We start from the raw sequence: 15,595 nt of genomic DNA, 5'->3' as shown, positions 1-15,595 counted from the left end.
ACACCCTCAGCCATGACCTGGGAAAGTACCATTTTCCTGTAGACCTTGCTAATGCTTTTTTCTCTATTGACATACACAGGAAAGCCAGGAACAGTTTGCCTTCATGTGGGAAGGCCACCAGTGGACATTCACCCTCCTTCCACAGGGATGTCTCCACAGTCACACCATCTGTCATGGACCCGTAGCCCAGAACTTGGCCACACGGAGGAAACCGCAAACAGTGCAGTTGTATCACTGCATTGATGACATTGTGCTCACATCTGATTCTCTTTCAGATTTAGAAGGGGCAGTTCCTAGACCGTTGCAACATCTACGGGAAAAAGGATGGGCTGTGAACAGCACCAAGGTTCAGGGACCTGGTTTGTCTGTGAAATTCTTGGGGGTTGTCTGGTCAGGTAAAACTAAAGTTGTTCCTGAAGCAGTTATAGACAAGGTCCAGGCTTTCCCCACCCCTACCACTGTGGCAGTATTACAAGAGTTTTTGGGTCTTTTGGGCTACTGGAGAGTGTTTATCCCACACTTGGCACAAATTCTGAAGCCCTTATACCAGTTGATATGAAAGGGCATCAGGTGGGTCTTGGATGAGACATGTGCAGCTGCTTTTACTGTTGCCAAGTGGGCAGTCAAGGCCATACAGGCCTTGAGTGTGATGGACTCAACAAGGTCCTGTGAACAAGGTGTTCATATAACCAAAGATGGTTATGAATGAGGTCTTTGGCAGCAGTTTGTATGGAAATGGTAACCTAGTGGATTCTGGTCACAAGTATGGAAAGGAGCAGAGGTCTGGGTCACCTTGATAGAGAAGGAACTGGCTACTGTGTACCACACCTTGCTGGCTACAGAGCCCATTGCTGGAACAGCTCTGACCAAGGTAATAACCACCTATCCCATCACAGGGTGAGTGCGAGAGTGGACCCAAAGGCCACAGAGTGGTATGGCACAGACACAGTGGCCAAATGGGGTGCATATTTAAAGCAGTGGGTGCCCTCTCTACTAGCCCATTAAGTGGAGAACTCCAGTGCTTATTGGGGCCAGTGACCTATACCAGTGGAAAGGAAGAAGAACTTGCTTTTCAGCTCTTGGTAACTGAGACTCCTTATCAGGAGGGAAAAGCCCCTATACCTGAATATGCTTGGTACACAGATGTCTCCAGTCATGGGCAGACCCTGAAGTGGAGGGCTGTGGCTTTCCATCCTAAGACTGAGACAATATGGATGGAGGATGGAGAGGGGAAGAGCAGTCAATGGGCTGAATTGAGGGCAGAATGGCTCGTGATCACCCAGAAGCCTTCCCCCATAGTTGTCTGCACTGACAGCTGGGCTGTCAATCAGGACTTGACCCTGTGGCTACCGACATGGTGCCATGACAACTGGATGGTTGGTCACCAGCCCCTTTGGGGGCAAGAGTTGTTGCAAAATCTATGGGCCTCTGGTCAGACTAAGACAGTTACCATATATCATGTGACTGGCCATTTGCCTTTGGTATCCCCAGGGAATGATGAAGCAGACACATTGGCCCAGGTGCGCTGGCTAGAAAGAAAGCCCGCCTCTGATGTGGCCCAAAGTCTGCACCAGCGTTTATTGCACACAGGGCAAAAGAGAATGTGGGCTGTTGCCCGTAGATGGGCATTGACCTTTGAAGAATTTAAAAGTCACGCCTGGAAGGAGTGACTTCTGTGCTCTAAGAGGGACTTACTTCGAGTCCCACAGCAACATGATACAATTGTAAGGGGACCAATACCCTTTGTCAGGTGGCTAATAGACTATATTGTGCCTCTTCCCATATCAGAAGGAGATCAGTATGCCATGACATCTGTGGACACAGCTACTGGACTATTGGTTGCTTTTTGTGTGCATCCTGCAAATCAGCAAACCACCAAGAGGAGCCTGGAGTGTCTCTTTGCAGCCTATGGCCGGGTGAGGGTGATTGAAAGTGATCAACGTACCCACTTTACTGGACATGACTTACAAGAATGGGTGCAGCAATTAGGAATAAAGTGAAAATTTCATGTACCATTTAATCCTACTGGGGCAGGCATGATAGAGAGGAACAATGGTTTGTTGAAATCTGGCCCGAAGTCGGTCACCAACAGCCTACTGCGTTGGTAACTGCACCTATGGACAGTGCTGCACCGTCTGAATGAGAAGTCACGTAAAGGAGCTCTGATCCTGTGGATATGCTCACACACCTTGCTGCCTCTCCTATACAATTGTTTCCGAACCAACGAAGAGTTGCTGAAGCCAGGATATGGCCAGCAGAGCAACATTCTGCTGCCAGCCCCTACTGCCTTGAGCCCTGGAGACACTGTTGAATGGACATAGCCCTGGACATTTCAACACATGGAGCAGTGATGGCTGGCTCTTATGGCACCTTGGGGAAAAGGCCTGGAAGCTGGTCTCCTGTGTATTCCTGGAATAACAGCAAAGTGGCTCCCCACAATCACAGTTATTTGCTTCTACAGTCCTTGTGTCCTGGATGTGCCCCCTGGCTGCAGCTGCCATGTGATGGCTGGAATGCACAAGCTTTGAACTTAATCTGCATGGTACTTTGAACCTAGTTGAATCCTCTGGCTTGAGATTTATCATGATTGTGTTGCTGTTGTCAAGAAAAAAATGCTTAAAGAATGCTTGACTTTGTCTAATGTTTGATAAAAGTTTTGTGAGCAATATAGCATGGTTGTTAGGAATGAGTAAACAAGTATAGAAAAATATTTTGTGCTTAGAGATTGTGCTGTAAGTACGTTTACTTAATCTGCATAGGCTGAATCCTCTGGCTTGAGGATTATCAAGATTTTATTTCCATTGCTATCTATGTTATTAGATTGGTCAGAAGAGGGGGAATGAGTAAATTGTAAGGCGATATTTCTGGAGGGGTAGCTGCTGGGTAAAATTGTAACATTTCCAGAATATCTCGCCTGACTTTACTACATCTGCGTATCAATAGGTGTTCAGTGGTGGAAAGAAGTATGGCTTTAGTGCATTTGCATCATTCCTCAGGGGTGAAGAGAAGTTTATCTCCATATCAATGTGTAATTACCTGGGCAAGGAGGGCTTAGCAGTACCTGAGAGGTGAGGGGGAGCCGTTTTGGGCTTCTGTTGGAGCAGGAAAGAGAGAAGTGGCCCCAGACTGCAGTCCGTGAGCAATAAACAGATTTTAAGCTTTATTTCTCCCTTTGGCTGATTTCGGTTTTTAGAAGTACTTTGCCCCGGGATTTCCTTTCCCTGGACTCACAACTAGGAGCTTTAAGTTTTGCAATGGACGGTGTTAGGGACTGCATGTTTGTGCCCCCTCCCCCATGTTCATATGTTGAAGGCCTAACCTACAGTAGGATGGTATTAGGCTGTGGGGTCTTTGAGAGGTAATTAGGTTTAGAGGAAATCATGAGAATGGAGTTCCCATGATGGGATTAGTGTCCTTATAAGAAGAGAAAGAGACTAAAGCTCTCAGTTCTCCACCACGTAAGGGCACAGGATGCCATGTGTGAACCTAGTAGGGGACTCACCAGACCCTAAATCTGCCAACATTTTTATTTTGGCTTCCCTGCCTCCAGAACTGTGAGAAATAAATATTTGTTCTTGAAGACACCAAGAATACGGTATTCTTATTTTAACAGCTTTAACTGACCAAGAAAACAGAACACCCAGTGTTCCTATGGTAGGTTGGAGAAAGGGCCACAGGAGAACATTGCTGTTGATAGAGGAATAATTAAAGCCCATAGTGCTCTTGGTAACCCTTCCCCAGAGTTGGCACTTCCTCATTTTCCTCATCTTGATAAATAGTATCACCCCCAAATACCTATTTCTTTAATTTTTCTCTTTCCCTCATTCTTCAGCTCTAATCTATCCCTACGCCTATTGTCTACCTCTGAAGTAAATCTTGTCAGTGCCTTGGTTCAAGCCAATCAATCACCTCTTTCCTGAATCACTAAAAATGTCTAAGTACTCTCTTTACCTCTACTCTTGTCTGCCTATAATGTGATTTTTTACAGCAGCATGAGTGATTTTCTTTGAAGTGTATCAGAGTCTCTCAAGTACCCTTACAGCCTCAATAGCTCTCTTTTTCATTATGTTATACAAGGTCATACAGGATCTGGCCTACCTCTCTGACCTCATCTCATTTTACCCTCACCTTTATCACACATTATTTTTCTGCCTTGACTTTTTTTAATGTTGTTTGAATATTCTAAGCTTTTTCCTTCCTTGGGCTTTTTCTATAGTACTTTCCTTTATTGAGATTGCTCTTTCTCTGATCTTCGAATGACTAGCTACTTCTAATCCTTCAAATTATACCTGAAAGTCACTTCCATGGAGATTTCTTCCCTGATTATCCAATCTAAAATAGATTGATGATGAGGTCACTTTATATTTTATTACCCTCTTACTTCATACTATAGTCATATTGTTATCTTAAATTGTCTTTATTATTATTATTTACTCATGTATTTTCTTTCCCTTCCATTCGAATATAAGTTCCTGGAGAGAAAGAATTGTGTCTGTCTTTTTCATCATTGTGCTTAACAAAAAGCAGACTGTTAAAACTTGTTGAATGAGTGGATTAAGTTTTTTCTACCTGTACAATTATTCTCTTTCATAGGATTTCACTTACTTTGAGAAGAAAAAGGAATGCAAATTCATTAATTTAGTGTCTTATCAGGTACAAGAGATATTTGACTTTGAAGAGAAAAAAACCCCACCTTGCTGCTATAGCCATTGCATTCAGCACGTAAGTTGATGGAGGGAAAAAATAAGGTCTGTTTTCCCAACTCATAGCATTAAATCATAATGTAGAAATTTAAATAACTAAAACATTGGGATGGGGATGAAAAACAGAACTGATTTAATAACCTGTTTCTGAAACTGAAACATTACAAGTGTTTGCAAATTGATAGTTTAGGCAATATTTTGACTATGATTTCAGCTGGCTCTGCTACTTTGGCTATTATTATTTTCCTTCTATTAGTGAAGGTCTTCAGAAATGATATCTAATCCTGATTAAATAATACATTATTAATGACTATTTATACATGTGTGTGTATATATACACATATAATGCCAGATGTTTAAAAAGGTTAATATTCCCTCAATAAGGAAAACATTAAGTTCTTAAAGGTCATTTAGATTGTTTTCCTGGATGGTCTTCACCTGTTAACATTATTATTGATAATACTTTTCAGATTATGAATAAACACTTTGTGCTCTAAGTATTTATTCATGTTATCATTTACTTAGTAAAATATGTTTCTTACAGGAATATAAATAGTTGCTGAAAAACACTGACAACGTCAAACAAAATGAAGTTCTTCCTATTGCTTTCAGCCATTGGGTTCTGCTGGGCTCAGTATGCCCCACATACCAAACCTGGACGAACATCTATTGTCCATCTCTTTGAGTGGCGCTGGAATGATATTGCTCTTGAATGTGAGCGATACTTAGCTCCCAAAGGATTTGGAGGAGTTCAGGTGAGTATTGTTCATAGTATAAAGTACAGGGTTTGCTGTACTTACGGTAGATGGTACTATGATTTATATCTCTGAAGCTGGGATAACATTTTGCTTCACAAAAAGTACTTAAAGTAAAACAGGGTTTTTGAAGAAGTAAAAATTTTAGTATCAATGGCACCTTCATGTTTTGCTTCTGATACAATCTTTCTTTAACAAGACATATCCAATGTGCTGTTCATATTTTCAAATGGTTTTAAAGAAATGTACGTTCTTATTCAAAGATGAAGAAATAATATTAGATTACTGATTAGTTTCTAAAGTATCCAATGATATAAAATAAGAAAATAAGTAATCTTATTTACTAAGATTGTTTTATTTGTAGATCTCGCCACCCAATGAAAATGTTATAATTAATAACCCTTCAAGACCTTGGTGGGAAAGATACCAACCAGTTAGTTACAGGTTATGTACAAGATCAGGAAATGAAGATGAATTCAAAGACATGGTGACTAGATGTAACAACGTTGGTGTAAGTGAATTAAAGTTCTCCTTAAAAATATTAAATAGGAAAATTTCTCTCCTGTCTCTTGCTCCCCTTTTGAGCAGAATGTTTTCATATTTTTTATTTATATTTATACTTTAGCTATAACTGCAATTTAATTGTTGCCTTATGTTCAACTTTTGTAAATCTTTGTATATATGCCATTTATCTACTAAAGAAAGTGTAAGTCAAAGTTTAAAGCCAAACTTATTTATAAAGCAAGTATCAATTTTGTAACTTAAAACTATACACATTTCTGGGGAATATTTTCCAGTTAGGAGTTGGAAATTCCAGTTATAGTATTTGCTGTCACTTTTGTGTGACTTGTATCTCCACCCATAATTCCTTGGTCTTCTTCCCCATAGGTGTTTTTTATGGTAAGTAGTTATATTGTCTTTGATGAGGTACATAATAAGAGACAACCATTTACATCCCTCTCTTCAGGTGCAAAGGAGGTAGTAGAGGCTGGGTACTTCTTTCTTAAGATGGTCGATGGAAATTTCAAAAACTAATAATCTCTCCTGGTTCAACTGATTCTTACCTCCCCCCACAAAAAGGCTCTTTGCATCTTTTCATAGTTAGGTGGTTTTGGGTTCTGTCAATTCATCATGTATGTAAATATCTGACAAAGTGGCTAAAATGCATGTAGGTCTTCAGTTTACATTGATTTCCTTTCACACTTGACTTTTGGTCTTCTAGGAAGGTAAGTTATTAAATAACAATATTTAGGAATATTTTGGAGTGTTATTAACATGTTTTATCACTAATAAAGATTTATATCTCTCTATAAGTCAAACTGAAATAGAAACTTTGCCTTTCAGGTCCATATTTATGTGGATGCTGTAATTAATCATATGTGTGGAAATGGTGTGAGTGCAGGAACGAGCAGTACTTGTGGAAGTTACTTCAACCCTGGAAATAGGGATTTTCCTGCAGTCCCATTCTCTGGTTGGGATTTTAATGATGGTAAATGTAGAACTGGAAGTGGAGATATTGAGAACTATAATGATCCTTATCAGGTAATTAAAGAAAAAACAGTGATTTGAATGAAGAGCTATCTATGACTTTAATTATCCACATGTAGCTATGGATCACCATTTTAAGTACTTGTTTCAGTTTCTTGGGAAAACAGGATTCCAAGTCTGGCTGTTTAAAAAATAAGAAACTCAAATCAGTATTTAAAACTTTTTTCCCAATTAAGAAGCTCATCCACTTTATTCCTATATTCCCCTTTTTATACTAGAAAATTATTTCAAAGTTATGTCTGTACTAGAATGTCAATATCCCCACAGCCCAGTGCAAAGAAGGCAATACAGAAATATCTATTAATGAATAAATGAATGAATTATCAAATGGATTTCAGGTAAAGATGATGTTTTATGTATCATTCAAAAAATTTTACTTCAAAGGTCAGAGATTGTCGTCTGGTTGGTCTTCTTGATCTTGCATTGGAGAAAGATTATGTGCGTTCCAGGATTGCTGAGTATATGAACCATCTCATTGACATTGGTGTAGCAGGGTTCAGAATTGATGCTTCTAAGCACATGTGGCCTGGAGACATGAAGGCAATTTTGGATAAACTGCATAATCTAAACACAAACTGGTTCCCTGGAGGAAGTAAACCTTTCATTTACCAGGAGGTAAGTCAATAAATATGTGGGAATATAAAATAATATCACTTAATTCATTACCAAATAGTTAAAAATGCATTTTCTGTTCGTTAGTGCCTGGATCATATGTCTCTTAGAGTGTTAACTTCCTTTTATTCATAGACAGCATATCTAACTCTGTATCATAAGAGGTTTTATGGAAGTGCAAGATAATTTATTTCGGCTGCAAACATCTCTGTGACATTTACCATCTCTCTAGTGATCATTAGAGAAGAAAACTAATAATATAGTTGTTATTGTTTTGGGCCAGCATATCTGAGTTTAAATCTAGGCTATAGCACTGTTAGCTGTGTTTGTTTAGATAATGGATTAACCTTTCTAAGCAATAGTTTTTTTCTTATGAAGAAAGGGGATTATGATAAATGTTATGTCTGTTTTTGTCAAATAATTAAATGAGTTTATATTTGTCAAGCACTTAGAAATGTTGTCAGCCAGATACTAAGTGCTATACAAGTGAGCTATTATTATCATCATTTATGGGCCAGGACAGCAGGGCACTCTGTCAGCATGTTACTTTTAATATTGTAGCTTATGCTTTAGCAAAAAAAAAAAAAAAAAATCTTGGTATAAGGAAAACCATTTAGGGCATTTTAAATGACATAAGTAGTTTAAAGCCATTTTGTGTATAATATTTGCTTGGTTAAAATTCTTTAAAGTTTTATTTAAAATGATATTTTCCTCTGTATTTCTACGAGGTAATTGATCTGGGTGGTGAACCAGTTAAAAGCTGTGACTACTTTGGAAATGGCCGTGTGACAGAATTCAAGTATGGGGCAAAACTAGGCACAGTTCTGCGCAAATGGGATGGAGAAAAGATGGCTTACTTAAAGTAAGTGAAATATGACTTGTCCTTTGAATTGTTTCACAGGTTTGTTAACCATATTAACCCAATATGAAGTATCTTTTTAGAAACTTCTTATTTAGACAGTTTTTAAGGATTCAATACTCATAGTGATATAGTACTCCAAACACCAACTGATCATTTTTATTATTTAGAATGTCAATCACAAGGAAGTATGTGTAGAAATCCAAAATGTAATCTAGAGATTTTAATCTTTACATTATATGACTATACTTAATTTGACTAATGTTTACATATAAACTGTGAGGGCCAGGTTATTATTAAATGATTCTATCATTTATGAAGTACCCACAATGTGGCACTACTATGGAATTTACATATATCAATTAATTTCAAATATCAAAATGTTTATATTAATAGAAATATAATATGAAAGACTTATTTTAACCCAGTTTGCCATTCTGTATAATATAATAAAGATGTTGATCCTTTTGAAGTCTGTCTAAATTATATTACTAAAACCTATAAAAGAAACTTTCTATAATAAAAATCTTATACCTGTAACATGAATGTAATACAAGTAATTCATATGGATATGATACATGGAATATATTTGTAGATAATGTATCTATATCTATATAGCTTATGTAAAGAAATATGTATCCCTACAGAATAAACATTTGATTAGAGAGAAAATTTCATTTGAGGATGCTATACTGAAAGAAAGACACATTTAGGTTACTCTAAAGCTTTTGTAAAAGACTACATATGTGTGTGTGTATATATACATAAAACACACACATGCATGCATATACATGTTTATATAATTATATATAAAATATGTATAATTATATATTTATGTGTATGTATATATATATTTTTTATATATAGGAACTGGGGAGAAGGCTGGGGTTTCATGCCTTCTGACAGAGCACTTGTCTTCGTTGACAACCATGACAATCAGCGAGGACACGGAGCTGGAGGGGCATCTATTCTAACATTCTGGGATCCTAGGTAGGAAACAAAGTTCCCCATTTTTTTTACCAACCTCTTAATGATATTAAAATATTATTTTCTTTTGTAATGATATCATTTTGTATCTTTCAGACTGTACAAAATGGGAGTTGGATTTATGCTAGCTCATCCTTATGGATTTACACGAATAATGTCAAGCTTCCGTTGGCCAAGATATTTTGAGAACGGAAGAGTAAGTTTTGGTGTTGCCCAAAATATATTTTCTCAAGAAAACAAAGGCAATTTTAAGTTCATATGATGTTACAACATTCACTATTTACTTATCAAATACATAAGTGTAAACTTGATATTTTAGCCATAAAGTGGATACTAAAGAATTAAAGTTCATGATCTCCGTTGTCAAAGACTATGCAAACTATTTCAGAAATATGACAATTCTCCCCCTTTACTGCAAAAAAAGCGCCTTAAAAATAAAGATACAGTGAGTAAAATATGTACTTTTCAGTACCTACTTCATAGGGTTGGTATGAGGATTACAGGTTAACACTATGGGCAATATAAGTATTTGTTAAATACTTAAAAGCTTTGTGGAGTGAAAAGAATTATCCAGTTGAACTGAGGTTAAGTAGGGAAAGTAACATAAAGAGAAGGAAAATATGTGTATTTTGCAAACTATTCTGGGAAAGATAAGGATGAGAAAAATATTTGAGGTATGGTAAAGACATTAATCTGAGCAGGAATTTTTAAAAGGAGCTGAGAATAAAATTATGAGGGTATTTAGAAAATTAGTGGAATGTTTTTAAATTGAAGATTTCGGATGCAGCATCATAGAGCAACTTCATACTAAAATAGAAAATCTTCTTTACTAAAAGCCAGACTGATATTTATCTAGTTTCTTTTAGACTTTCTATTTGAGAAGCCCACTACTTTGTACAACTCATTCTATTTGTTAGGCAGCCTTAATATTCAGAAGGTGTTCCTTTATACTGAACCAACTTCTTATAATTTTCATTAATTGTTCTTATTTCTGATCTTAGGAGTCATGGACCATGTTCATTTCCCTTTTTCCCATTACATTTCCACTTTTCCAAAAGTTCTACATACTAAAAACTCTTAAATTTGTCCACTCTTATCACATGACATGATTTTAAGATAGGCACTGATAATCTTCCTAGTCATAACTGGTCTTTTCTATAATTATCTTAAGTGTACCAATTAGAAAAACACAGTTTTAAAAATTTGGTCGATTTAGTAAAGATTATTGTGATGTGTTGAGTACATTTATCCAAAAGGAAGAATGAGGGAAACTAGTATTTATTTAGCAGTTGTCATATTCAGGATTTTTTACGTATGTTATTTAATTTTTATAGCAATGAAGCAATATCCCCATTTTACAGAAGAGGAAAATGAGGCACAGAGAAGTTGGGTATATTGATTAAGTGTTCTTAACTAGTAGTAATAGAATCATAGTTTTAATCCTGATGTTTCTGACACTAAAGGTCTTGCCATTTCAGAGACATTGCACTACCTATAGTGATATTAAGAAACCATTGCAATACCTTGGAAAGAAATTGAGAGGGTAAAAAAATCTTACCTTCAAAATATGGCACTAGAGAATGAGAAGTCAGGGAGAATGATGAGGACTTGAGAAAGGGCTATAAAAATACTGAAGAAGTTGGATTCTAAACGAAGACACTGTAGAGACAAAAAGGACAGATTGAGTTTTGCATACTGGAGAAGAAAGAGGCAAATACGTGTAACATTAAAAAATTTGATCTTTTAAAATTCTTTTTTTTTTTTTTTTGCTAATTAAGGATATTAATGATTGGGTTGGGCCACCAAATAACAATGGAGTAATTAAACAAGTTACTATTAATCCGGACACTACTTGTGGCAATGATTGGGTCTGCGAACATCGATGGCGTCAAATAAGGTGGGAATACTTATTTAACAATATCCTCACATAACATTTTATGTGAAACTGTTGAAGTAGTCATCCACATTTTATGTGATATTTTGTTTATAGGAACATGGTTATGTTTCGTAATGTAGTTGATGGCCAACCTTTTACAAACTGGTGGGATAATGGAAGCAACCAAGTAGCATTTGGAAGAGGAAACAGAGGATTCATTGTCTTTAACAATGATGACTGGTAAGTAGATATCAATTTGAAATAATATTTTAAACTAACATGTTCTTGGTTTATTATTTTCTCTTCCTGCTCATTTATTTTTTTCATCTCTGAAAAATCCTTTCATCAGTGGATTAAGAAAACAGAGAGATAAGAAAAGGGCCAGAAGAAAAATGACTGTGCTAATTCTTTTGCTCTTTTCTTTATAGTGTCTTTCTGTCCTAAGTAGTTATTTTTTGTGCACCCTTGCATATCATGTGCAGACATTATGTACCTGTATATGCTCACATATACACCTCATACAAAATACAAAATGTAGTTAATATAAAGGTTATGAAATCACTAGAAGAACATATCTTATAGGTCCCCTTTTTTTTAAATAATGGAAAAATACTGCCTCAGTACTGAAATACCTTTTTCTCAAACTACTCTTTTATGTTTCTTAGGTCTTCTTTCTTCATTTGTCTGTCTGGGACAAATAATATGTTTTTTAAACTGCGTGTATAAAGAATATGTATCTAATGGTCAAGAATTCTCCTCAGGAGATTTTTGAGTTTTAGCTCTGAGACTTCTTATTATTAGTTTGTATTTGTGATACTTATGTCTTCTGCCTTTAGTATATAGACAACTATGGCTTAGAAGACCTCTTTGCAAGCAGTTGAAATGTCTCAGTTCAAATCCAACTGCCATTCATGCTTAGCTCATTCTAGCTTAAATTATATTTTACGGGCAAAAAAGAAACCAAATATATCTCTTTCATGCTAAATGAATCCATGGCTAGTCCTTTAATTTCTGTCTATTATGGATGGGAGAATCAAAATAAATGTATGACACAGTTTGATATTTAAAACCATGTACTTCACAGAAATGCTATATTATTTTTATCTCCAGCCCAAATTCATTTTCATTTCTTGATAAAGAGAGATTTTTGGAAAAACAATCAAATTAAATTTTTTGAAAGCAATCAGTATTAAGTTCAGATGAGGATAAATTTAAAATACTGCAGTTTACCACAGAAAGTACTTTTATCTATGGATAACAATTCATTCAATCACTGATATTCCTCAACCTTAACTTTTTTTGCTTGTTTGTTTTTTTGTAATTTTCACTATTGACTGGTGAATTGCCAAGTCTTCTGTAAGGTTACTTTTGGTCCTGATAAAATTATTCACCTGGAGAAGTGTTTATGTTTGGATTTTCTTCTGACTTAAACCCTGACTGCTTAGAGTTCTGCAGCACTAAGTTCAGTTGTTTGTTTTAGAGATAGTCTGCATTCTTTTAATTGTGTTGAATTCAAGTTAAATCTTAAATTTTATTTTACAGGCCATTGTCTTTAACTTTGCAAACTGGTCTTCCTGCTGGCACATATTGTGATGTTATTTCTGGAGATAAAATTGATGACAGTTGTACTGGAATTAAAATCTATGTTTCCAGAGATGGCAATGCTTATTTTTCTATTAGTAACTCTGCTGAAGATCCGTTTATTGCAATTCATGCTGAATCTAAATTATAAAATTTGAATTAAATACCTATATCCAGAGAACTAACCTAGTGTATTTCTTTTCTTGTATGTGTGTATGTGCATATACATATGTACAGTTTATTTTCTTGTATGTGTGTGTGTGTGTGTGTGTGTGTGTATTCATTCACATTCTTATAATTCATTTATTTTTGGAAAAAGCCACAATAAGTAATCAAATTGAAAAGCACAGAATAAAACAATAAAACCACATATAATTACAAAATTCTAAGATAGTTGAAAATCAACATTTTGTTATATTTAGAAGACAGCTATTAACTTTTTGGTCAATGGAATTTCTAAGAACTAAGAGACATTTTGACAAATATGTTTGTTGCCATTAACACCATCTGCCCAGAAATGTATCTCTAATATTATGTCTGTATTTCTCCCATAGAGTGCTTCTAACAATTAGGGAGATGTGATTTAATTATGATTCTTGTACAAAGTTATGATACTTGGATGACCTTACCAATATGAAAGCCCTCTTATAATTAATAAGTTCAAAAATAAAATAAACAAATTATGCAGTCTAGAATTCTTAATTACATGGAGCTCACAGAAATCTTCTACTTTCTCTATGTTATTTTCTCTTTCTTTCTCTTTCTAATGCCCTTAACTTGATGTTATTGTGTGCCTTTTCATTCCATCTTTCAACTTCCAATATGGATGACTGTTTATTGAGGGCTTTCATGATACTATATGGTCTGCATTTTCTTCTTTATGCTCGAACTAGTCTCCTTCACTTTGGCTGTAAATGTGCAGTTTCTTAAGGCTCTCATCTAGGTCTTCTTAAAACTCTCCGTTGTTTTGTCTTATGCTTGAATGAGAAAATAGAAGTCATAACTTGGAAACTCTTTTTTTGACCTACAATCTATCTATACTTGTACCTATCATTTTCTTCTTTCCTCTTGTCATAGGGAAGAGAGTGTACTTCATTCTACCAAAGGCCATTTCCCCCACTTGTGTTAGTAATATCATTACATTTTTATCTTTTCGAGGATTTTATTTCTTAGATCATCCTTTCTCTTCTGATTGAATGATTTTTCCCTTCCTGCTAGGTAAGTCCTCTCTGATATCATACATTAGTCTTCCAACTAAAAAATCCAAGGTCCTCAGATTTTTCTAGATACAGCCCAATTCTTTGCTCCCCTTCCTAGTAAAACTTCTGTTTCATCACAGTCTTCACATCCTCAACACTAGTCATTTTAAAACACTTTATTGTCCAGTTTTTATCATCATTACTTCCTTGAACTGTCTTGTCAACATCATCAAAAACATGATACCAATTCAATATACTTCTCTGTCCTCATCTCCCTTTATTTCACAGCAGTATTCAGTGTGGTGAGGCATGCTCTTCCTCTCTTCCTTTGGCCTCTGTGATTTTACCTTCTCTTAGTTTTCCTTTTCTTTCATTGGTTGCTTTTTTTTGAGATTTCTTTTTTACTGGCTTATCTTCTGTTTGACTGAAAGACTTATTTGGATCTAATTCTCTTCTTTCTCTGTCCTTCCTCCTTTAAGTGGTTGCAATAATTTCCATGGATTTAAAACATATTTTGTATGGAAACCTGTATCTCCTATGCAGATCTTGTCTTGGATTTCAACCTCACATTTCCAGCAGATACTTGACATCTCCATTTCAGTGTTTTACAGACATCTCATACCTTAACATATCCAAAATGCAACCTTTAACTTCTTCAAGACTTTTGCTACTCCCTGCTGTCCTGTCTCACCATTTACTTAGAAATCTAGAGTACTTACTTGATTTTTCCCCTTCTTTCAACTAATTTCCCTCTCACTTCCCATAAACCTTAGGATGGTGACCAATTAATTATATCTTCAGAATATCTCTTGATTCTTTATACTTCTTTTGTATCCCCTGCCTTTCATCCAAGTCACCATTATCTCTTGCCTGTATTCCAAAACAAGTGATCTCCTATTTGTACTGTTATACTCTATCAATCTATTTTACTAAAAACCACAAATTAATATTGATAAAATGTAAATCAAATGACAAGCTTTTACACTTAAATTTTTATTGTGTTTAGAATAAAATTTCAACTATTCACGATAACCTACAAAACCACATATTATCTAATATGAACCTAGCTAGCTCTCCAACCTCAGTTTTCTTCTTTCCCTTAGCAGTCCCATATTCTTAACCATACTGGCTTTTCTTCATTTTATTGAATGTGCCATGTTATTTTTCATCTTTGGGACTTCATTGGATATTTACCCCCACATTTTTTTAATGCTCTCAATCTTATTTTTCAAATGGCTATCTCCCTTGCTTTATAAGTGTTCCCTAGTGCAGTGATTGGCATCACCATTCAGTTCTACCAGCAAGAAATCTGGGTCTTATCTTTGAAACCTCCTTCCCTTACATCTTCCAGATCCAATCAAACACTACATTTTTATTCTACCTTCTAAATGTTTCTTGACTATGTTATTATCTCCCTCAACTGCCACTATATAGTCATCTTTTTCTTAAATGACTAAAATCTCTTATTTTACTTC

The 15,595-nt window shown here is 35.6% G+C and overlaps 1 protein-coding gene across 4 annotated transcripts in view; it reads left to right on the top strand.

The window, feature by feature from the left end:
* The window catches only part of LOC108405476 (pancreatic alpha-amylase), a 30,050-nt gene extending 16,948 nt beyond the window's left edge, over positions 1–13,102 (top strand). For 2 of the 4 annotated variants that reach the window (XM_017673681.3, XM_037004087.2), the window contains exons 2-12: positions 4,654–4,722; positions 5,248–5,458; positions 5,823–5,969; positions 6,803–7,000; positions 7,391–7,621; positions 8,347–8,480; positions 9,345–9,467; positions 9,561–9,660; positions 11,243–11,361; positions 11,455–11,580; positions 12,883–13,102. In XM_017673681.3, coding sequence (XP_017529170.1) covers positions 5,291–5,458; positions 5,823–5,969; positions 6,803–7,000; positions 7,391–7,621; positions 8,347–8,480; positions 9,345–9,467; positions 9,561–9,660; positions 11,243–11,361; positions 11,455–11,580; positions 12,883–13,072 — 1,536 coding nt within the window. In that variant the 5' untranslated portion in view covers positions 4,654–4,722; positions 5,248–5,290 and the 3' untranslated portion in view covers positions 13,073–13,102. Of the gene's footprint in view, positions 1–4,593; positions 4,723–5,247; positions 5,459–5,822; positions 5,970–6,802; positions 7,001–7,390; positions 7,622–8,346; positions 8,481–9,344; positions 9,468–9,560; positions 9,661–11,242; positions 11,362–11,454; positions 11,581–12,882 lie in introns of all 4 variants that reach the window. The other 2 variants (XM_017673679.3, XM_017673680.3) reach the window with 1 other exon arrangement.
* The last annotated feature ends 2,493 nt before the right edge of the window (positions 13,103–15,595 follow it).

This window comes from Manis javanica, chromosome 4, assembly GCF_040802235.1.
Source record: "Manis javanica isolate MJ-LG chromosome 4, MJ_LKY, whole genome shotgun sequence".
NCBI classification, from domain to species: Eukaryota; Metazoa; Chordata; class Mammalia; order Pholidota; family Manidae; genus Manis; species Manis javanica.
This window is presented reverse-complemented; position numbering and strand designations above follow the sequence as displayed.